General features: G+C 59.6%; 2 protein-coding genes across 2 annotated transcripts in view; one reads left to right on the top strand and one right to left on the bottom strand.

The window, feature by feature from the left end:
- Positions 1-2365: 2365 nt before the first annotated feature.
- REXO4 (REX4 homolog, 3'-5' exonuclease) lies at positions 2366-11305 on the top strand. Its single transcript, XM_045883460.3, has 8 exons — positions 2366-2907; positions 4579-4931; positions 6216-6353; positions 6590-6783; positions 7948-8036; positions 9135-9209; positions 9721-9795; positions 10436-11305. The coding sequence occupies exons 1-8, from the start codon at positions 2689-2691 to the stop codon at positions 10565-10567; spliced, it is 1275 nt and encodes a 424-aa protein (XP_045739416.1). The 5' UTR covers positions 2366-2688; the 3' UTR covers positions 10568-11305.
- STKLD1 (serine/threonine kinase like domain containing 1) overlaps positions 10622-21624 on the bottom strand; it is a 21930-nt gene continuing 10927 nt past the window's right edge. The window contains exons 9-21 of the mRNA XM_045881891.1: positions 21460-21575; positions 20276-20394; positions 19639-19802; positions 18944-19074; positions 17461-17544; positions 16010-16126; positions 15545-15685; positions 14600-14728; positions 13788-13916; positions 13588-13716; positions 12192-12332; positions 11796-11875; positions 10622-10717 (exon numbers count right to left, since the gene is read on the bottom strand). Of these exons, the coding sequence (XP_045737847.1) occupies positions 10622-10717; positions 11796-11875; positions 12192-12332; positions 13588-13716; positions 13788-13916; positions 14600-14728; positions 15545-15685; positions 16010-16126; positions 17461-17544; positions 18944-19074; positions 19639-19802; positions 20276-20394; positions 21460-21575 (1576 nt within the window). The remainder of the gene's footprint in view (positions 10718-11795; positions 11876-12191; positions 12333-13587; positions 13717-13787; positions 13917-14599; positions 14729-15544; positions 15686-16009; positions 16127-17460; positions 17545-18943; positions 19075-19638; positions 19803-20275; positions 20395-21459; positions 21576-21624) is intronic.

Below are 21624 nucleotides of genomic sequence, written 5' to 3'. Positions count from 1 at the left end.
AGGAGGGAGCACTGGACCAGGGATCTCGCAGATGTGGTTTCAGGCATGACTCTATAACCAAGGCTGGGTTACTCTCTCCTGACTGATGAGAGGCTGTGCATTCCAGCTCCGACAACCCGCTCCCCTCTGCTGACACCCCATGATCTGTTCTGCTCTCCACTCTTCATTCCCTTTGTCAAGCTAAAATTGTCAGGAGGCAATCATTACACAAGCTCATTTATTTGGGATCGAAGAATTGCAATTCAGGGCACAGAGATTTGGGTCACAATCCAAATAATGCCCCACTAGGGAGCAAAAGTCAGGAGCATTCACAGCAAAAATAGGCTGGCTGTGTACGTTGCTTACAAAGAATTTTTGATTGGCGTTGCAACAGAAAAGAAATCTTTATAATACAAATCTGGACTAAGGCTAACAGTAAGCGGTCTTTCACTGTAGGAGGGTTGCAAGTGTTCAGGCTAGGTCCCTGGAATATTTGCACTTTGGCGCAGTTCAAAAGTTCACAGTTCCACGGGTGAGGATGGGGAGGACGTGCATGCGGCCCATCTCCTTAATGGACTCCTGGCTCCATTTTAAAACCCCTTGACATAAGTGACCGTTTCATTTCACCTCCTCACCCAGTGCAGATCCCGGGCCCCCCACTATACTCACGTCTCACAAACACTCCTCTGCCTCACTCCCTCCCTCTCAGCTACTGACTATTCAGTGTCTGCCCCCGATGGACAGTCACAGAACCAGGCGAGGTGGCACCACGCTGTCCTCAGCATCACAGACCACCTGGCAGCCCACTCCACTTTCTGGAAGGTTCTCGGTCACACTCTCCCAAGCACTATTTCCATCTCTCTCACACCTCCAGGACTCCACGCCCAACTCAGCTGACAGCTAGCAGGGGGACTGTGCAGGTTCCCTGCCTCCGTGTCCTCTGTAATCCCAGAGGCTGTGCAGATTCCATCCTGGGCCAGTCTGCTTTCCTCTCCCAGGCCTGATCTACGTGACTGCCTGAGGCTCTCCCTGCCCATCCCGCATTTCCCCCTTCATCTTTCCCAGGAACGCCATCCCAATTCATGCTGTGGGCTCCTGACTATCTCTGTGACTGCTCCGCGGAGACCCAGAAGGACACACTGCCCCCTAATCCAAGCTCATCACCGCTGGCCTGGGCATCGGTCATGGGCTCCCACCTGGCCTCCCCACTCTCTCGAGAGCGCCCTCCCCGTCCCATCTCTCACAGAGTGGCAGTGATCCTTTAAGAACTCAAGTCAGACTGTGTCACCCCCCAGCTTTAAAGCATTCGATGGCTTCCCCTGCCCTTAGAGTAAAATGTCCAAACCCCTTCCTGCAGCCTCCGGGGCTCCGGAATCACAGATTACACTGGTCCTGCTGTTCTCTGCCTGCATCTCTAAGCCCCTCCCCTTCGCACACAGAGCCTTAGCCACACCAGTCTGCTTCCCGATCCTCAGGCGCCGCAAGGGCTTTGCTGCTCTTCCCTGAGCCCTGGTTTTCCCTTCAGGTTTCCTCTCATATGTCACCTGCTCAAAGAGACCCTCCCTTAGGACCTGATCTAAGTGGCCCCCAGGTAGGGTTGCCACATTCAGAAGATAAAAATCAGGACACTCCGTTAAATTTCAATTTTGCATAAATGATGAATACTTTTCGTTTTAGTCTAAGTATGCCCCCAGTATTGCCACTACTGCTTCGGGCATATTTATACTAAAAATTATTCTTTATCTGAAATTCCCACTTCTCTGGGCATCCTGCAGGTTGTCTGGTAACCACACCACCCGCAGGGGTCAACCTCTTCCCAGCATCTCTGTTATCACCTTCACGGCGGTTACTGGTACCCAAAATCACCTGGTTGGTTTGTGAGTTGTCTCCCTGAAAGCCCCCCACCCCCCCACCCCCCCACAGACTCACGCGGAAGCTTTCGGGAAGCCGAGGCTCACCCGCGGGATTAATCAAGGCACCGAGGGGCCAGGCAAAGGGGTGCTGGTGATTTATTGTCACCGCTGTTGAGTAAAGTAATACACAGCGTTGTTACAATGCTCCCTCATTGCTATCGGCTGTGGCTTAAGAGCCTCTGCAGCCCCGTTGCGCGGGGGTCGTCCTTCCGTCCCGGGCCTCAGTTTCCCCACTCGGGGAGGAAGGAGGGGCGGAGCCCGGGCCGCCCAGCTGGGGGGCGTGGCCCCGGCCCGGCGCGCCGTCCGCTCCGCCCCCGGCCCGGCCGTCCAGCGCCCCCTCGCGGCCGCCTGCGCCCCCGCGCTCGGCCGGCCCAGCCGCGGTGGTACACCGACGCCGGCCCCCCGGTTGCCTTCCGGCGTCCTCCCTTCTCATCCCCGTCCCGGCTCTTGGAAGATCCTGGGCCTCCCCGAACCCCACCCTCGGTCATGGAGCCCGACGCCGCTCGCTGCGGCGGTGAACCTTCTCCCAGGCGGGCGGAGGGCCCCGCTCTGCCCCGGGCCGCGCGGAACCAGGGACGGAGGCCCGGTTTCCGGCGGGTCCGGCAGAGAAGAGCACTTCCGGGGACGGGAGTGCACGTGCCGGGGCGCGCGCGGGGTCGCTTCCGGGGTGCGGGAGGCAGGTGTCACCGCGGTGGGGGAATTGGGGGCTGGCCCGGGCGTGCGGTGGGTGGGCAGAGTCCGGCTCCGGGCCCGCGCTCTGTGTCGGGCCCCGGGGACCCCGGGCGGCGGCGGCGGGATGGCCAAGGCGCTGACCCCCAGGCGCGCCCCGGGAGACCCCCTGGCTGAGCCGGGGCTTGGCAAGAAGCCTCCTCGGAAGAAAAGCAGGAAGAAGAGAGTCTGGAAAAGCAAAGGGCGAGAAGCAAGCGGGACACCGGGAGGCGGCGCCAGGGTCGTCGTCGTGCGGCCTCCACAGGCGCCAGAGGACTTTTCCCGAAACTGGAGGGCGCTGCAGGCGGTAAGATTGGCGGGGCCGCGCGGACGGAGGCCTGGGGGGAGACGGGGGGCCCCGGACGGCCGCTGTGCAGGCAGGCCTTTCGAGGCAGATCGGCCTGTTGAGGGGGACCGCGAGCCCTCGGGCCAGCAAGTAGCGCGACCTTGATTGGGAGGATTCCAGCAGTACCCAGGGTTTTCAAGTCATAGTTGATGGCTGCTGCCCCAGTGCCCAGCTCTTGGAATGTGCAGCCTCCGCCGCCTCATCTCTGTTTTTATTTCACCCCCAAACCAACACCCTGCAGTAGACCCCGTTAGCATCTCTGGCTTACAGACGGATAACGGGGCCCAGAAAGGTTAGAGAAGTGATCCAGGGTGAGCAGAACCGGCCCGACATCGGAGTCCCTGCCCTGAATGCGGGGTGGCGCCCTGCTGACTTTCTCGGCGTCTGGGCCAGTCCTTCCGTGTATGTTCCTCTCTGCCCCATGCTGTTCCCTGTAGTCCAGTCATAATTCTCTACGTGTCCCTCGGACTTAGCTGCTGTGGTCGTCGCCGGAGGCACAGAGCTTACGGAATTGGGCCCAGCGTCACGCAGCTAGTAAAAACGTGGCAGACGCAGGTGCAGAGTCACATTTCGGGCGCCAGTTTGTGTTCTTTGCTACTGCTGACCTGCAGAGCCTTCCACGGTTTTCTGGAGTCTGTTCCAGAGCCTCCGGCTGAGCAAGACAAGCCGCAGAAAAGAGCTTCTGGAGCCTCTCAGCAGCGCTGGTGCCTTAGAATGGGAGGCCCCAACCACCTGTCTCGAGGGACAGGACTGATGAGGTTTCCTCGGGAAACCCCAGGGTTCTGTACGATTTATTGAGTTGTGACTCTACCTCTTTTTCTTTTTCTCCCAAGAAAGTAAAGCAAGATTGAGTGAGTGGGAAGGGTGGTTATTGTGGGGGAAACCTTGTGTTTTCTCTACTTCGTACAAGAAAGCAAATCCTCCTGTTCTTAAACGTTGTGGGAACAAGTAAGTAGAAACCCAGGTCCTCGTGTCTCGGCTCACTGCCACATGATCAGGGTCTTCACTGTGGCTGAGAACAGCCGTGCTGGGGACTGGAGCACCAGGGAAAGATTGGGCTGGAGGAATGCTGAGAGCCCTTCTTGTAGGACAGCAGAAGCATGGCCACTGGCCGCTCTTGAGCCTCTTCCAGTTGACGGACACGCTCCATCTCTCTTCCTGAGACCCGCACAGCAGTAGCAAAACGAAATCTGGTGAAGGACGTGATTTCCATGCTGCAGCTCCTTGGCCTAATCTGTGGGAGAAGTAACTCTAAACGAACTGTAAACAGGAAAACAGGCTGCTTATCATCCCCTCAGGCTCCCAGGGAAGTAGTCTCTGTTCAGTCATTCAGTAGGTACTTAAGATGGAGAACACAGTCTGAAGTTTTGTAGGAATGAGGAAACAGGTATCAAATCGTGCAATGTAATCAGATAAGCAGAGAAGTGCATTTCACCACAAGTGACTTCAGATGGGCATGAAAAAGGGCTTTTCCCAGATCGTTTGAATATGAATCTCAATGATGCAGGTAGCAGACATTCGTAGATGTGACTGAGTAGGCGTACATATATGTACACATGTAAGCATTTTCAATCTCTTGTGCGTGATTTCCAAATTAAAACGTGTTGTGTATTTTATTTGGGGTCCTATTAGCTCCTGAAACGAAAAACACAGGCCCTGGAAAAGCCTCTTGTCTCTCAGATGGATTCCAAAATGCAGCCCAAGATTATCCAACAAAAAAAAGTGATCCCAGATACAGCACAGAGAAGTGAGATGGGATCGGAGACCACAGACCCCGAGGTCTCTGGTGCCTCCGTTCCCTCAATATCTCCAAGGAACAGGAAGGTGCCAGCACCCCCCACAAAGGCCAAAGGAGCAGAGCACAATGAGAAAGGAGCCAAGAAAAGGACAAACGGTGACATTTCTCCAAAAGGAGGAGACATCAAGCATAAGAAGCGGAAAGCTAAGGAGGTGACTGTGGCCTTGACTCCGGCCCTGCCCACTGAGTAAGTACAGGTGGCATCTGCCCTCGCTGAAGCTCTGGTGGCCCACCTGGTCCCCTCTGCCTCCCTATGCAGCCGGCGGCCCCCATCAGCTCATCTCTGAGAACAAAGTCCCAACAACTGTGGCCTGTCTCCTCCAGGAGGCCTAGGCTGCTGGCCCCTCCCACACCCCCTCTAGCACCTTACCCCGCTGCCGTTTCTTGGCTTATTACTTGTTTCCCCCAGGATGGAGGCCTAATGAGGGCAGGGCCTGTTTGATAACTGTCATATTTCCAGGGCCTAGAGCAGAGCTTGGCCCTTAGTAGGCCTCCAGTAACGATTTGTGGGATGAACGCATGCCAAAGCCAGAAAGACCCAGGTTGGAGACCAGTTCCTGCGTCTGGCAAGCCGGGTGCTCTGGTGCGAACTCCTGACGTCTCCTGCGCCTCAGTGTGGTCATCTGTGGTGTTGGGGGGGGTGTAAGATGCAGTGTGCTAGCTCAGCACCTGGTGATTACTCAGCAGACCCCGTGGGGGTCACTTGCACGGGGAGGACCAGGAGCTCGGGGCTGCCTCTCAGTGGCTCAGCTGGAGGTGGCATGTTTGTGAGTCAGGCTGGCGGCGAGTCGCCCGGGTTGCTGAAGGTTCCAGGAAGGAGGGGTTTGAGTGCCTGCCGTGTGTCCCTGAGCCAGGGAGGCCCTCTGGAAACGGAGCAGGCATGACAGAGCCCTCCCGCTTAAGGCTGATAGTCGAGCAGGAGAGATGGCCAGACTGAAATTATTCCAGTATTCTGTGAGTGTGGTCAGGATAAACCGAAGGAGGGAGAAGCTTGTGGAGCAAATGGCCAGAGGAGCGTGTCCACTCAGTGGGGTCGAGAAGAGATCTCTAAAGAAATGACATTCAGCTGAGCCCGAAGGACAGACTTCACCAGGCAGGAAAACACACTCTTGTGTGGACATCGGAGTTTGAGGCCTTGACGTGAAGATGCTAGAGGTCTCCCCAGCTTGGGAGGTGTTGGGGGAGGGGGGTCTGTTTCCATTTCATATTTCTCACATTTGTGTTTCCTAAATGTCCGGTGATGAACCTACAACTTTCCCAATTTAGAAGCACGTGTTAGTAGTCGTTACACCTGGTTTATACGTTTACATCTTATGTCCTTTGTAAGTTTGGGATAAGGAGCCTGTCTTGTAAGGAAACAAGAGCGGTAGAGCACGTGGTCAGTCCGCAGGAGTATTGGGGCCGTGGGGGGTCCCCCGCTGTACCAGCACCTCCGCTGACCAGTGCTCGGCCTGTTCTCTCTGCCTTCTAGAGACGACATCTGGTTTGATGACGTGGACCCGGCGGATATTGAAGCAGCCGTGGGCCCCGAGGCGGCCAGGATAGCGAGAAAGCAGCTGGGGCAGAGCGGAAGCAGCATCACGCTGGTGAAGGAGCAGGCCTTCGGCGGGTGTGCAGGGCCAGGGCCACGGGTGGCACTCAGCCCGAGGGCGAGGGTTTCAGGAGGGAGCTCCGTCCCTCTCCCCTAGTTGAGCCCTGGTGGAATTGGGCAGGCGCCGCCCCGTCCTGCGAGGCGCCTGAGCGGAGAGCTTGTCCCACAGAGGGGTGGTGGTGGGCAGAGAGCTTTAGGTGCCGAGGGCTGGGTCCCGCCGTGTTGATCAAACTGGAACCTTTGGCTCCCTTCAGCCTGACTAGAGCCTTAGCCATGGATTGTGAGATGGTGGGCGTGGGCCCCAAGGGGGAAGAGAGCATCGCTGCCCGAGTGTCCATTGTGAACCAGTATGGGAAGTGTGTTTATGACAAGTACGTCAAGCCCACCCAGCCGGTGACGGACTACAGGACGGCGGTCAGCGGGATACGGCCAGAGAACCTCAAGCAGGGTGGGTCCTCCCGGCTGATGAGCACAGGGGAAAAGCGATGCCTGGGTCCCTTCTCCCTTTTTCTTTTATTATTATTATTTTTTAAATTTTTTTAAGTAACCTCTGCACCCAACATGGGCCTTAAACTCATGACCCCAAGATCGAGTCGTGCGCTTTACCGACTGAGCCAGCCAGGAGCTCCTCTTTCTCCCTTTGGTCCCCTTTCTGTTTGGAGCATTCGCCACAGCAAGAGTTCCGACAGTCTTACCTCACCTGGGGTGACTGTTCTCAGAGGCCTCTCAGGCACATTTGTGTCCCCACCTCTGTGTCACCCAGAGAGTGTGTGCCAGTGTGGGGTCAGCAGGGGACATGGGGTAGGTTGTAGGGTCTCGTCTTTGTGAGGACTTCAGGAAGCCCTGGGAACGTCTGAGCCGTGAGAGGCCTGGCTCAGGTTCTAGCAGGTTCCTTCTGGCTGTGGGGTTGAGAAGAGACTCTGGACCCATGAGGATGGGAACAGGAAGAGGTGGTGACCTGGGCAGTCGTGACCCAGATGCATCCTGAAGGCAGAGTCTGTAGGGATTCTGGTGGATTGGCCCTGTGGGAGGGAGACCGGAAAGGCGGCAGGGGCGATTCCAAGGTTAGGGACCTGGAGAGGTCCTGGAAGCTTTTGGGATCAAGGCCACACTGCTCCTTCCTGGCCCACTCGGTGTCCTTTCTCTGCGCCTCTCAGGTCCCCTCTGCACACCGGACCAACAAGTGGTGCCCTGGCCTGACCAGCCCTCAGCTCTAGGCTCTAGGGTGGGCTGCCCCTGATCTAATCTCGGGCAGGGGCGGGGCAGGTGGAGTCATGGAAGGCAAGCACTGTGACCTGACCCTTCCCTAGGCAGGAGGGGGTAGGGGGGCCCCCAGGGGCATCTGCTAGGAGAGCAGGCAGCACTGCCTCTGGGCCCGAGGGTCTGGAGCAGCCCCCTTCGCCGGCTGCGGCGGAGCACCGTTCTTGATTTTGTTTCCAGTTGGAAAGCACGAAGTCCAAGCCTGGTTCTTACAAGATTCAACAGTTAGAATGCCTGCCGGGCGGCTGTGAGCGCTTCTGAAAGCCCCTCTCTCGGCCGCGGTGGAGCTGCACGTGGGGCTCCCCAGCGAGGCCCGCGGCGCTAAAACCCACCTCTTTGTTCTGCTCGTCAGGAGAAAAAATTGAAGTTGTCCAGAAGGAAGTGGCAGACATGCTGAAGGGCCGGATTCTGGTGGGACACGCGCTGCGTAACGACTTGAAGGTACTGCCATCGGGCACGGGCTGCACCGCGAGGGGACTGCCCTGGTGGAATTTCGGCCCTGGTAACGGCCCCAGCTCCCGGGTCCTCCCCGCGTGCCGGGAGGAGTGGTGGGCGTTGCTCAGCTCTTCAAAAGGCATCTGAGGCTTCGTGCCCCTTTTGGAGGCGCTAGAAGTGAGGCGCTGTGAGCTACGTGACGTGCCCGCTGCGTCCACATGGCAGAGCTGGGTGCAGCCCGGACTTGGTGCCGGGCCCCCTTCCCACGGCCCTAGCACAGTCCACGTACACAGAGCCAGGCTGCTCCTTCTGTAGCTTCCACCCAGCTGGCCAGGGCCGAGTGCTCCTGTGAGCTCAGAGCCGCGGTCTGTGGGGAAGCGTCCCCTGCAGCCACCCCCCGACGGCCACCAGACCGTCAAGGGCTCCTCTTGTCTCCCTCCTGGTGGGCAAGCTCCAGGGGCCACTTGTGGTGCCCTAGAGGCTGCGGCCTCCAGCCTCTGCTTCTTGAGGGTCTCTGCTGTGGGCAGAACTGAGCCACCTGTTCTGACGAGAGCACGGGGCAGGCAGGGTGGGAGACTGTCCTTCCTGGGTGTGGGGCTTCTCAAATAGTGTTCTGAGGAACCCCGGGGTTCGCAGATGTTTCAGGCACCCGATTGTCGGTCTGCGTTGCCTTTCGAAATTTTGAACTATTGAAACTGACGGCAGGTCCTCTGCCCGCCACCATGCAGTGCCATAAACCCACCAGCGGCCGCCATCCTGCTGGTTCCTGCTCCCTCCCCACGTGGCCGGCTCTCTCCAGAGGTCGTGGGATGAGCTGCTACGATCCGTTAGCGTCCTGACTTCCTGCGTGTGGGACACCAGCTCACCCCGCAGGAACACCGTGCTTGCTGATCTCCTGTTTCCCTGGCTTCAGGATGGGGTCTTTATTAACGGGGTTCTTAACTGCCGGCCATCATCCTTGGACAGCGTGATCGCTTTCTATCAGAAGTCCCAGTTCACACCAGTACCCTTTCACTCGAGCGTGCTCTGTGTTAGGAGTCCTCGGGAGAGGGGGTCCCACCGCTGCACACTGGTGACACTGTGACTGTCCCCCTCCTCTTCCAGGTGCTGTTTCTCGATCACCCAAAAAAGAAGATTCGGGACACACAGAAATACAAACCTTTCAAGAGTCAGGTGAAGGTACTGACAGGGCATGGGGCTCTGGGCGTCGCAGGTGGGCTGTTTGTGTAGTGGTTGGTTCTGGTTCCTGACGGTGTATCGGTGAACGGTGTTTGGTTTACGGTTTGGCATTGCCTGTTAACTTTTAAAATGAAAAGAAACGTTAACAGGAAAAGTAGAGTTCTGCCGAGCGCTGCCCTCCGAGGCCAGTGTGAGCGAGAGCAGGTTCTTTCCAGTCCGATCTCTGTGACAAGACCCCCAGCTCTGGGGAAGAAGCTGCCCTCGGACCTGCTGCAGACAGAGGCCTGAGGCTGGAAGGCGGAGGTGCAGACTCCTTCCCAGGCCGTCCTGTTTGGGCTGACGGTGGGGGTCACCAGTCCTGGGGGCCACGCGCGTCCCTGGTGGAGGCACGTTGAGGGGCGCTGGGTTAGGGCTCAGTGGGTGACTGCCCCGACCCCCCGCCCCCGCCCCAGGCAGAGCCTGCAAGGCCTGCTCCCCAGCATGGCTGTGTGCTGCCCCCTCCCCCCTGCAGAGTGGAAGGCCATCTCTGAGGCTGCTTGCAGAGAGGATCCTGGGGATCAGGGTGCAGCAGGCAGAGCACTGTTCGGTAAGTGTGGCCTGGGGTGACGGTCCTCAGGATTGCGGGCCATCCCTAACCTTGCAGCCAAGGCGCCCTGTCAGGGGCCTGGATGACTTCTTTTTAGGAGGCCACTGGCCTATAAAAATAAGATGGCAGAATGACTCAGAGCGCTCACTACATCCTGAGTGTTTACATTTAGCTAATAAACACTTGAACACAAAAAACTGCTGTTATTGCAGTCGTTTTGGAGAAAAAGTCCCCTGTCTAGATTGAAGGCCTTTTAGGACAACACAGCCCAGGTGGGCTGGCCCCGTGTGACAGGCTCCTTGTGACAGGCTCTGGTGCCGGGGCCGAGGAGTGCTGGCCTGTGGAACCCAGCCCCTACATCGGTGCCCCGGCCTGCCTCACGCTTAGAGCCCGCCCTCCCGTCTGCATGTCCATGTGTCTGTGTTGTGTCACAAGGCAGCATGTCTATCCCCTCCACCTTCCTTGGGTTCCTTTCTTCTCCCGGAAGCGAGGCACCAGAGTCACCAAAGCCTGGCCAGGATCGAATCCCTAGAACGCTGTTTTGCTTGGCTTTCTCCTTGTGTGCCCCATGGGATTGGGTGGCCCGTGGCTGTGCTGGTCACCTTCTGGGACGGTCAAAGTGGTGTTCTGTGTCCCCTAGATTCAGGATGCCCAGGCAGCAATGAGACTCTACGTCCTGGTGAAGAAGGAGTGGGAGAGTATGGCCCAGGACAGGCGCCCCACAGCCCCTGCTCCAGACCGCAGCAGCGTCTCCGTCCCTGGGCGGTCGTGACCAAGCACGGGACAGCTCGGGTCTCCCCAGAGCGGCAGCTCTGGCAAAACACGTTCACCGTCCCGGCAGCAGGGCGTGGGGGCGCGCTGCTGAGAACCGCTGCTTCCCTCTGAGTTTGCCATCTGAGACCTGGTCCACCGCTGGAGGTGGCTGGCGGGGATAGGCACAGAGGGGCACCTGGACCTCTGCCAGGACTGGGAGTCAGGGCCGTCTGCGCCCTGCTGTCACCAGCGGAAGCTTTGCCGGGGATTTGCCCCATCCCAGGGGTGGGAAGTACCCAGTCCACTGGGTTTTCCGCACCTTCCTTGGAGGAGGCCCCTCTCCTTCCTCTGCCTCGAGTCACGTAAAAATTCCACTGGACTCAACAGGCCTGGGCCCGTCTTGGAGTTAGCTGTGGCTGCCTTTGGACTCTGATTTTCCGAGGGCGCCATTCCTTTCTCAGCCCCCACCCGCAGCCCATGTATACACCTGCCACATTTAAGGGCAGGGCCCACAGGGTGGCGCTGGGGCTCCAGTTGTCCAAGCTCGGTGACACCAGTCACCCCCTGTCTAGGACGGACGTGCTGACCCCCGACTGTTGAGCTGGAGCACAGGTGTGAGGGTCTTCTGAGAATAGTCAGGAGCAGTGGGTCGCACTCAGTGCATAAAGCCCCAGGCTTCACCGAGCCACCTGGCCGCTGCACAAGGAAGGCCCAAACCCACTGAGGATATTCAACATAAATGCAGGTTTTTACTGGAGGTGGAGCTTGTGGAGGTCACTCTGTTTCTCTCGTCTAGAGTGGCCCCAAAGGACCACAGCCTGCGGGACACCTGCCGAACCCCGTGCTCCCAGAGCGCCACTGGCCCACCCTGCCCCCAGGACGCTTCCACGCCAGGCACCGGCCTTGGGCCTTGCCCTGGAGACAATCCCCCCTGAAGCCTAAGGAAAACACAGTTCACCGGGCAGCTCTGGGGGTTAGGAGGAAAGAAAGGGCAGGAGAGAAGGTGGGGAGGGGGCGGGAGGCCTTGGGGTGTCTGCCTCCTCAGGGCAGAGCCGACTGTCCTGCGGAGCTGAGTGGCGTGGTGGCCCCTAGCCTTAGCAACACCGTCTCTGCGTATGAAACCAGCTCCTGGAAAGAGAAGGGTCATCAAAAACTACACACACACAGATTCAAGTCTGTTCTACACAGAACCTTGACCGTAGAGGCAGGTGGGAGGCCTGGCTTTGGGGCCCCCTGCAGGTACACACCAGGCTGGAGGTGAAGCGCTCCTTGATCTCCTGGACCAGGGGCCAGATGCCACTGGACACCAGCTCAGGCAGGATCTCCTCTGTGGGCAAGGCAGAGGGTCCTGAGGTCAGGGCTCAGCCAGCCTGATGCCCCCCGGCCCTGGCCAGGGGGGCCCGGCAGGACAAGGCTGGGCCCATCCTCCTTGGGCTCAGCCCAACCCACGCGCTGCCTCTCAGGCTGGGGAGCCAGGCGTCCCCCACGGTCGGCGCGCGCCTGGTGCCTAGTGAGCCCTCCCACTGAACCGACAGCAAGTGGCGAATCGGTTCTTTCCCTCCCCCCCACCAGTTAGAGCTGGGAGCAGGGTGCTTCTGACCACTGGCGTCCTGGAGGGGTGGGGAGGGCAGGGGGACTCTCACGGTAGGAGGCCAGGTGGGCCAGCAGCATGCAGATGTTCTCTACCACCTCGGGGTCGTCCTTGTAGAGCTGGTACATCTCCCGGAGGAGGTCGAGGCCGCTGCCGCCCTCCCCGGGCACTACCACCTGCAGGGCCGCCAGCTCTGGGGGTGGGGGTGGGGTGCCTTCACTCCAGCTGCTGTGCCTCGGTGCCCTCTAGCCAGTGGCGTGTGGCAGTACCTAGTTCTCAGGGTCGCTGAGAGTCCAAAGCTCAGGATGGCAAGGACCTCAGCCACTGGCAGAGGAGGCCAGTTTCCTGCCACTTGGGGACATCTGAGGTCGGTGTGTCCCCATGGTGGGACATGTACACCCCACCTCCCTCTCCCAGCAGAAGGCTCCTGTCCTTGGGGTGCTCTCAGCCTGTGGGCCCCAGAAGTGCTGAAGCGCGTGGCAGAGTGCGCCTACAGCGTGGGCGCGGGGGGGACCCCAACACTGCACACATACACCCCCAGTTAGGGGTTAGACCCTGACTCTTGAGGGGCTGGGGACCAGTGGAAAGGTTACTCATCAGACCCTCTGGAACCTGGGGATCTGACGCTCAGGTGGGATGACTTCAGTGTCCCAGCCAACAGGTGGCAAAGCCCATTCTCTCCCGGACGCGGGCCCTGGGCTTGGACCGCCCCCTCCTTCATTGCTGAGCCAGGTCCCTTTTGCCCTCAGGACCTCAGCCTCCCCTCCCATCCCCTGAAGGTGGCGGCTGATGCAGACCTGTGTGGGTGGGGCCTCAGGCTGGGGGAGAGCCCCGGAGCCCGGGGTGTCTAACCGGAAAGGAAGACCCTGCCAGTGGTCCTTGGAGCCTCCCTCCCAGGAGTGAGGGTCTCCACACTCCCTTCCTTGGGCCCAGACAACTTCAGGCTGAGAAGCAGACTGGCCTTGGCCCTTGGCCCCCAGCCCAGCCCACCCCTGGGACACGGAGTTGGGACCAGATCTCAAAGGGGCTGAAGCCCCGCTCACATCCCAGCCGGCAACCTTGTCCGGTCTGCAGGCCCCAACTGTGAGGGGTCCTAGTGCCATCCTGTCACAGAGCCAGGTGCTGCGCACTGAGCAACAACAAACCGGTCCTATTACGGGGGTGGGACCTGGCCCCTGGGGTGTTCTGATAAGCTAAACCTGTTAGGGATGCCTGTGCAGACCTAATATGTGTTTGTGGACAGGGAAAAAGAATCACAGTATAGCATTCAGCCAAAAAAAAAAAAAGTGAAGTCTCCGTGGCAACTTCTGGATGAAGGAACCATAGATTGTTCTTTTCTTTTTTTGATCCCTTTGCTTCTGTGTTGGGTTTGCGGGCGGCTGGCAGACCTGCCTTGCTGAGTTTTGTCCTCATCTCCTAGTGTTAGCCCCGTCCATAACCAGGCTCACCGGACACCTTCGCGAGGCTGGCCAGTCCCCGGTAGGCGTTGTTCACCAGCGGCACTCTGTCCGGGCACAGCCGGATGCTTTGCAGGAACAGGGCCGCCACATCTTCAAACTGGTGCTCCTTTATGCAACCTGCAGAGGGCCTAGTTGAGGCCTCGTGGCCTCGTGCGTGGGGCGCACGCTCCCCCGCCCAGGCTGCTCACCGAGCATGGATAGCAGCGCGAAGACCCCGCAGCCGGCTTCGGCCATCTCCACGTCCCTGGGGTAAGTGGCCAGCACCTCGGGAATGAGGACCGCGGCTTTCTCCAAAGGGGTCTTGTTCACAATGACAGCTGCAACCAGCGCGGGATGGAGGCGACACCTAGCCCTTGAGTGCATGCAGCCGTGCCTGCTGTATACACAGCCCCACACACCCGCCTCCCGCCTGTTGGGGGAGAGGTCAGGGAAGAGGGGAGTTTTGGGAGGGTAGGGACTCTCTGCCCCCAACTGGCCTTGGGGGATTTTGCACTCTGGGTGTGGACAGCGCTCTCTGGTTTCCCAGGCTCTCCGTGGCCTGGAGCCCTCTTTTCCTTAGAACGAATGGCCAAAGGGCCAAGACGGGGCCTGGAGGAGAGGAAGCAGCACAGCCCGGGGGCCCTTTTCTGAATCTAGAGTGACAGTAGGGGGCCGGCGCCAAGCTACCATCAGAAACCAGGGACTGCCCGGGAAATCCCAGGATGTGTGGCAGGTGTGGCAGGCTCCTCCCAGGGCAGGAGCCACCAGAGTCTGTGAGGACCTACCGGTCAGGACAGGAGGTCCTGCCTCCGCTGGGTGCATCCCCCCCTCCCCGCCCCCTCCCTCCCTTACTTTTCCTTTGCTTGCAGGCTCTCAGAAAAGTCTTTTTGTGGGCTCTGCTCCTGAAGTGTTTAAGGTGCAGGCCGTGGAGGCCCTTGAAGGCTGTCAGAGGTGATTAGGGAATAGCAAGGATAGCAGCCCCCCACCCCCAGCAGGAGAGTGGGAGGAGGGGCCCCCTCACCATCCACCATCAGGGCCCAAAGCAGGCTCAGGCCATTGATGCAGATGTCCCTGTTTGTGGAGAAGGTACTCAGGTGCTCCAGGATATGCTCAAACAGCCCAGCATTCTGCAGCTTCTCTGAGGCCGATTCTGTGGGCAGGCCCCAGAATTAGGGCCACAGAGAACCCCCTCCTCCAGGAAGCCTACCCTGAGCACCGCCTCCCTCCATGGTCCTTGCCAACCACAGGCCCATGCATCCTGCATTTCTGGGCATCTACTCTGGGCCAGTCATACCCAGTGTGGGGCCCTGAAACAAGAGGACATGGTCCCTCCTCTGGGTCACCAGTCCGTGTATTGCCTATCCCATGATTGGGCTGGGGCCGGCCTCCTGGGTCCACACAGAGCAGGCCTGAGCCTCCTGGGGTGGGAGCAATGATTGTCTTTCCTGGTGGGTGAGCTGACACCCAGTTTGCCTGATGGCTCTGATTTACACCTCTTGTCCTAACGGGCTTATTCATAGCACCCCTGCTCACTCCCTGAAGTGGGCTCCAGTCAAGCGGGGTGAGGAGCAGAGTGCAGGCATCCCTCCCCTGGCCACAGGACTCCAAGTGAGCATCCTTGGGCTCGCGGGCCCAGCTGCCCGAGGAGGTGGGTGGGAGCAATGCATGGTGTGTACGGCCCTTGCTTCTCCACAGCCCCCCCAGTCCTGCCCCCCCTGCCTGGCTGGCTGGGGGCCGCAGGAGCTCAGGTGCCCCGTGAAGAGATGAATGAGGCATGGAGCCCACGGTGGCACCTGGTCGATGTCTGCACGTTTGTGGAGGGAACAAGTGACAATCAAACAGAAGCTTCCCATCAAGAGACAAAAGGCCAAGCATGTGGAACAGCCCCAGCACAGGCAGCAGAGGTGCCATCAGGGGCAGGCCGCTCCCACGCCCCGGCTGAGCGGGCAGGGCCAGGCCGACCCACCCTGGCTGGAGATGATGGTGAGCAGGCTGTAGACCGTGACCAGGAGCTGCTCCGACTCGGGGTGGCTCCACAGGGTGCTCAGCAGGACAGAGATGACAGAGCTGTCACTCAGCACCTCGGCCGCCGGGTCCTGCGCCAGCGCTGCTCGGGCCAAGGGACGATGACCAGGGTTATGTCCCACACTGGGGATCATGGGGCAGGTAGCCTGCAGGGGGCCGCCCTCCCTGGCTGGGGGGGGAGGCAATGCCCCCACTTTGCGTGGAGAAAGCCAAGGTCAGGCTTGTTCTGGAGTAGGTCCCTGTAAGTGCTGGTTGCATGATGGGGTGAAGGACAGAAGGGGTGGGCACCTGCCCAGCCACGTGGCCGGTAAGTGGCACCGGGCGGCCAGTGCTGGTTTCCAAGGCTCTGCCGGGCCCGGGACCAGGTGCCAGGGTCAACATTTAACCCACGTGGCTCGGCACCCACCTTGACCCAGGCTGCGCAGCAGGAGGGAGCAGGCATACAGCTGTATGTCGAGGATCCTCTCATGTTGCTTCATGATGGTGATCAAAATCTCTACCAGCTCCATCAGCCACGGCAGACCTGGCAGGGCCGGGTGGCAAGGTTGAGCCTCGGCCCAGGAACAGGGGGTGGGAAGGGTGTACGGACCAGACCAGGGAGTCCAACGCCGCTGGGAGTCTACAGGGCATCACGCACGGGCCCTTAGACAGATGAGTAAGCGAGGAAAGAATGTGTGTTTGCCCTGGGCATCTTCTTATTCCAGCAGCTCTCTGAGGTGGAGCCTTCCTGTTGCTCTTACAGGTGAGAAAACAGGGTCAGAGAGACGACAACACCTGCTTTGAACCCAGCCTGTCTGACTCTGGAGTCCGTGGCCATAACTGCCCTGAGTGCAGGCGTCTGTGGGTCTCATGGACTGTCCCTGGGCTGTGTGTGCGGGCGGCGGTGGAGGGTCCAGTCCCCGCAGTGTCCCTTCCCCACGCCGTTAGGGTGGGGAGCGAGAGCCCTGCATCTCAGGCCTGCAGCGAGAACATCCAGAACAAGAGCACGGGCCCCAGGAGGCCCAGCACAGCTAACCCACCTCCCAGTGAGGCTGGCTCCCTCAGCCTCTCCAGGAAGGCAAAGTCTCCCTTCCTGGGGACTCTTCTGGCCACAGCCTAGCTCCAGAAGGGGCCCAGGGGAAGGGTGAGAAAGAGGGAAAGGCAAGGGGCCAGTATGAAGTCTCTGCTACTGACTCAGATGCCCCAGCCGCTGGAACAGGCCTTCTGTGGAAGGACAGATGGACAGACAATTGATGGATGGATGGGCAAACGGACAGATGGGGGGTGGATGGAGGACTGATGGATGGATGAGGGAGTGAGTATAATATTCAGGCTGGTGAGGCAAGTTGAATGGAGAGATTTTATGAGACACTATTTTAGCAAAATTTAGAAGATATGAATACTGCTTGATGGACAGTGTCGGGGAGAGATGCTGTCATGCACTCTTGATAGGTGGGTAAGTAATTGGCGGTATCTGTGAAAAAGTGAGATATTTATACCCCGAGCACCTAGGAATTTATCCCACAGTGCACAGGGGCCCATGCTCCGGGGTGTTCAGTCCCGTGCCGTTTATCATACTGGACACTAGGCAACCGCCCAGCCAGCCATCGATGGAGATGGGGGAAAAGACAGGAGCCTTACTAAGAGCCCGTGAGAACCATGTGAGGGCCGGTCACTACAGCTCACCGAGCCACCCCATCCCCCCGCTTGGCCCAAAGGGCAAAAGGGGCGACACGGGAAGAATACCCAGCAAGCCTCGGAGGTGTAGGAGAACCCCTCTAGGAGAGCTCAGAGAGAAGGGCCACGGCCACCCCAGAGGCCTGGGCCACAGGCTGAGCCCAGGAGGAGCGGGGGAAGGTGGGCGCGTGGGGGGTCTACCTAGCTGGTCTTCGGGCATTCTTAGGAGCCTCTTCAGGGCTCTGAGCTGGACTTCAGGCCGGCTGGAGAAGTTCTGCATGACCTCTGCAGGAGACAGGACCGCACGGGGAGGAGCCTTCTGAGGGCCAGGGCGCCTGGGGCCCACCTGGAGGCACCACACTCCCCACAGATCCATGCGATAGGGCATTCTCACCCCCATTCCGCAGGCCTAGCAGCTGGTCCAGAGTCAAACCCAAGCCTGTCCTGGAGCCTCACTGGAGTCTCAAGACAGCCAGAGTTCTTCCCTGAGCCCAGGGCTCCTTCCACTGCTCCTCCGAGCCTCCCTACAGGGCTCTTTGCCTTTGACTCCTAACAGACGACCCCAGCCCCACAATGGGCTGCAGTGTCCAGCTATGCACATTGGAGACCCCTTCCTTATCCCGTGGCCAACTCAGGACCCCTCCTCCACCCATGTATGGGCGCTGTGCACCTCGGAGTGGCCCACAAACGGGCCCTGTGGTGCTCCTTACTTTTAGATGAGCAAACAGGCTCAGAGAGGGCACCTCGCTCAAGGCCACTGAGCTGGTGGGTGATGGGCTTCCACCGGACCTAGCTGCCTGCCTCCAAAGCCCCCCGCCGCGAGATGCGGGGCGGGGGGACAGAAGCTAGGGCCTTGAGACAGTCCCTTCCCCGGAAGTGGGGGCAGAGGTGGCAGGTGGGGGAGGAGTCCCCTGTCACAAGCAGCCAGGGCAGGGAGCCACGGAGGAGAGGAGGAAGTGAGCAGACCACCCAGAACACAGAGGGATGCGCGAGTGCAGTCGACCTCGAACCTGAAGGTGGCCTTTAGACCCATGGTCCACCCAAGGCCTTGGGTGTGGCGGTTGTGCAGTCCCTGTGCTGGGAGCCACAAGGAGCCCCCCACCAGGGGCACGCGGTGGAGACAAAGTGCTGGGTGGTGAGTGAGCACTGGGCCAGGTCACTGGCAGCACCGTTAACGGAGGCCTGCCCATGTCCCATGGCAGACAGAGCCCCTGCAGACGCGCCTGCCGGTCCAGGGCTTCTGCAGCGCCCATTCCCGTGCCCAGCACCATTCTGGGCGTGTAGAAACCCCACAGGAACAGGTGCCAAGTGGGGCGACCACTCTGGGCATGGGGATCACCGTGTGGCAGGGTGCGGAGGCAAACAGCAGGGGGCTCCAGGGGTTGTGACAGTGGGGGGCTGCTCAGCTGTCACAAGCACCATGTAGCAGGAGGGGAGGGGAAACGGGCCAGGCACTGAGATGAACTCTGGTACAGATGACAGGAGTGAGGGAGGGTATCTGAGCGGGGGTGCCCTGAGCAATGCAGTGCCTGGGGTGGGATGGAGGGGAGAGCCCCGAAGCCTTCCAAACCCCTGGCCCTGTGTCAGGAGCAGTCCAGGGGACTGGGTGGCAGGGGGAGGCACTGACCCCCCCCCCCCAGAGCTGAGACAACAGCTCCCTCCCCCTCTGGGCCCCCACCATCACCTAAAATACTGGCGACGTTACTTTCCAGCAGCTGGTCGGCGATGAAGGCGGGGACCACCTGCTGGTGCAGGGTCAGAGCAACACTGGAGGACCGGAAGTTGCTGCTCACGAAGGTGATGTGGATCACGTCCCTGGAGGGGAGCCGAGACAGACGCTGGGCTCCCCTGCGGGGCTCTCTGTGGGGCTCCTGCCCGCAGAGAGGCGGGCAGACACCCAACCTCCACCCTCCTGTTTGGGATTCCATTTGGCAGCACCTCTCCCAGCAGTCCCACCTCCAGGAGGGGACTGGGCTTGCTCCCCGGGGTGCGGGAGCACGGCGCTGGGCCCCTTCCTCCATAAAACATATTGAACAATCAGATTTGACAACCGTGTTCGTATGAAGGTGCATAGAACCCAGGCCGGATTCACTGTTTTATGTTCCTTTCTTCCTTCTCTTGTCAAGACAAACTACAATTAGAACATGGTCCTGGTGCTCGGGGACCTCCGCACCTGAGGGAGAAGCCTGCTCCGTCGGCTCCAGGGCTCAGAGGTGTGCCTGCCGCTAGAGCAGTTTGGGATGGGCCACGCTTGGGAAAGGCCCGCGCGCCACGGAGGGGTCGGCGCGTCTGTGGCATTAAAACGCCGAGTGGCTGTGTATGCAGGACGGCGGAGAGATGGCAAAAGATACATGGAAAGGTCAAGATACAGCGGCTCACCTGATTGTTATTCGCTCCGAGGGGTTGATCTGCAGCATCGAAGGTAGAAGAGAACGGAAGATTTCCACATCGGGGATCTTCTTCTCCTCCATGGTCTGCAGGACGCTCTTGAGGCCGTCAGGTGCGCTCCGGATGGACTTCCGCAGGTGCATGGCTTCTGCTCTCTGAGGGGACGCGGACAGCACTGCTCTGTCGGCCCAGCCCTGACCGTGCCCCAGGGCGAGCCGGCAAGAGGGCCAGAGGTGGGAAGACTAGGGACCTGAGCCTGCACAGCCACCTGGGGTCCCCAGGTGCATTCAGGCCCGCCAGGGTCCAGTTCCCTTGGCTTGCATCCCGCCGTGGGCCCGCTGGTGCACCTGAACTCGCTTTTCTCACCCATAAGGAGGCAGTGAGCACCCAGGGAGTTTGGGGCGGTTTGAATATCTCAGTCATTGTCATCACCATGCCAGGGCCCTGAAGGCCAAATATTGAGTGTGGGGGTGCCCCACACAGCCCCTTGGAGGCACAGAGCAAGGCAGGAGGATGCAGGTGGGGAGAATGTGCCCCTTTGAGCCAAGGTCGGCAGGGCCGGCTTTCTGGGGATGTGGGGTGTGGGGTTCAGGGTGTGGTAGGGAGGGGCAGGCAGAAGGCAGCTCACATTTATGAAGGAGCAGCTGACCATGTCGAGAATGATGCAGCCCAGGGACCAGATGTCCGATTTCTGGCTGAAGGAGAAGTTGAGGGCTTCGGGGGCCATCCAGGACTTCTGAAAAGGGTCTGTTGGCAGGAGAAGGTGTCAGATGCATGAGTCCTGTGCTCCCTGGGGGAGCAAGCGGCTCAGAAAGGGAGGGGGGTAGGGAGGTGCTATCTATGGAGGGAAAGGAAGAGGGCCCTGGTCTTCAGTCAGTGAGGCTGCCACCTGGGCACGTGCCCAACCAGGCTGGCCCATGGGTGCCCAATATGGCTGCAGATGTGGTTTGAAAGAGGCATGTGCCAAGAAGGCTGAAACTTCCACCGTCTTTAAACATCTCACTCCTCTAAAGGTCAGAATCTGGAGGCAAAATTTCAGTTGCCCCACCCTAGTCTCTAAACTGGAACCCCAGACAAGGAGCCAAAAGAGCAGGGTCATCAGTCTGTTAGTTCCTGATAGACCTCAGGCAGCCCCTCCCTCTCTGGACCTTCGTTCCCCAGCCAAAGAGTAAAGGGGTGGACTCCAGGACCCCTGCCATCCACACCTCCAGCAGATTTACCTACTCACCCATCCATCCATCTGCCCATCCATCCACCTGTCTGTCCACCCATCATCCATTTATCCTCTGTGCACGCAGGACTCTGAAATTCTCAACTGTGGCCACCCTCTCCATCCCTGGCAGCTGGTATAGGCTGGAAGCCCAGCTCCCTTTGCCCCGCTGTCTTTTCAAAGGAAGGAGAACCCACCTCCCCTTCCTCCCCACGTCTACCATCTCCTTGGTGAATTTCAGGACTCAGTAAAGTACTCCAGCTCTCACCAGTGTATGGCATCCACTAGCCCCCATTCTCCTTCCATGAAGGTTTACATTTTCTGGGTGTCTTTTGGACCCTGCCCGCATGCACCGCCTCCCCCCGCCGCCGCATGGTGGTACTTCTGCTCAGTTACCACAAAGGCAAGGGGGTCTCTTTGGAGCCCACATAAGCCCACGGGGGTCTGTGGGGACCTTCTGAGCAAGGACAGGTTTGACGTTGCCTTGTTCCAGCTCGGGCCGCTGTCCTCTGGACTCCAGGAGCGACCCCACTCCGGTGAGCGGCCCCTCCCCACTGTGCCCCAGCCACTGCTGTCCTGCAGCCCGGGACGACCCCGGCCACCTTCCTCTGCGCGGATGTTCCACTTGGCTTTGTCTGTCATCAGTGCGTGGGAGCTCAGGTCCTGTAATTTGCAGTGGTTGCTGCTGACGAGGGCTATGTTGGAGGGCTTGAGATTCCTGAAACCAAGGGGTGGCACTTTTGTCTGGGGGCGTGCCCGCCTTTCCA

This window comes from Mirounga angustirostris, unplaced genomic scaffold (genome assembly GCF_029215605.1).
Source record: "Mirounga angustirostris isolate CCGP_5_RB_7025 unplaced genomic scaffold, mMirAng1.0.hap1 SCAF_15, whole genome shotgun sequence".
NCBI lineage: Eukaryota > Metazoa > Chordata > Mammalia > Carnivora > Phocidae > Mirounga > Mirounga angustirostris.
Note: the sequence above shows the minus strand (reverse complement) of the source record. Positions and strands in the feature narration are given on the sequence as shown.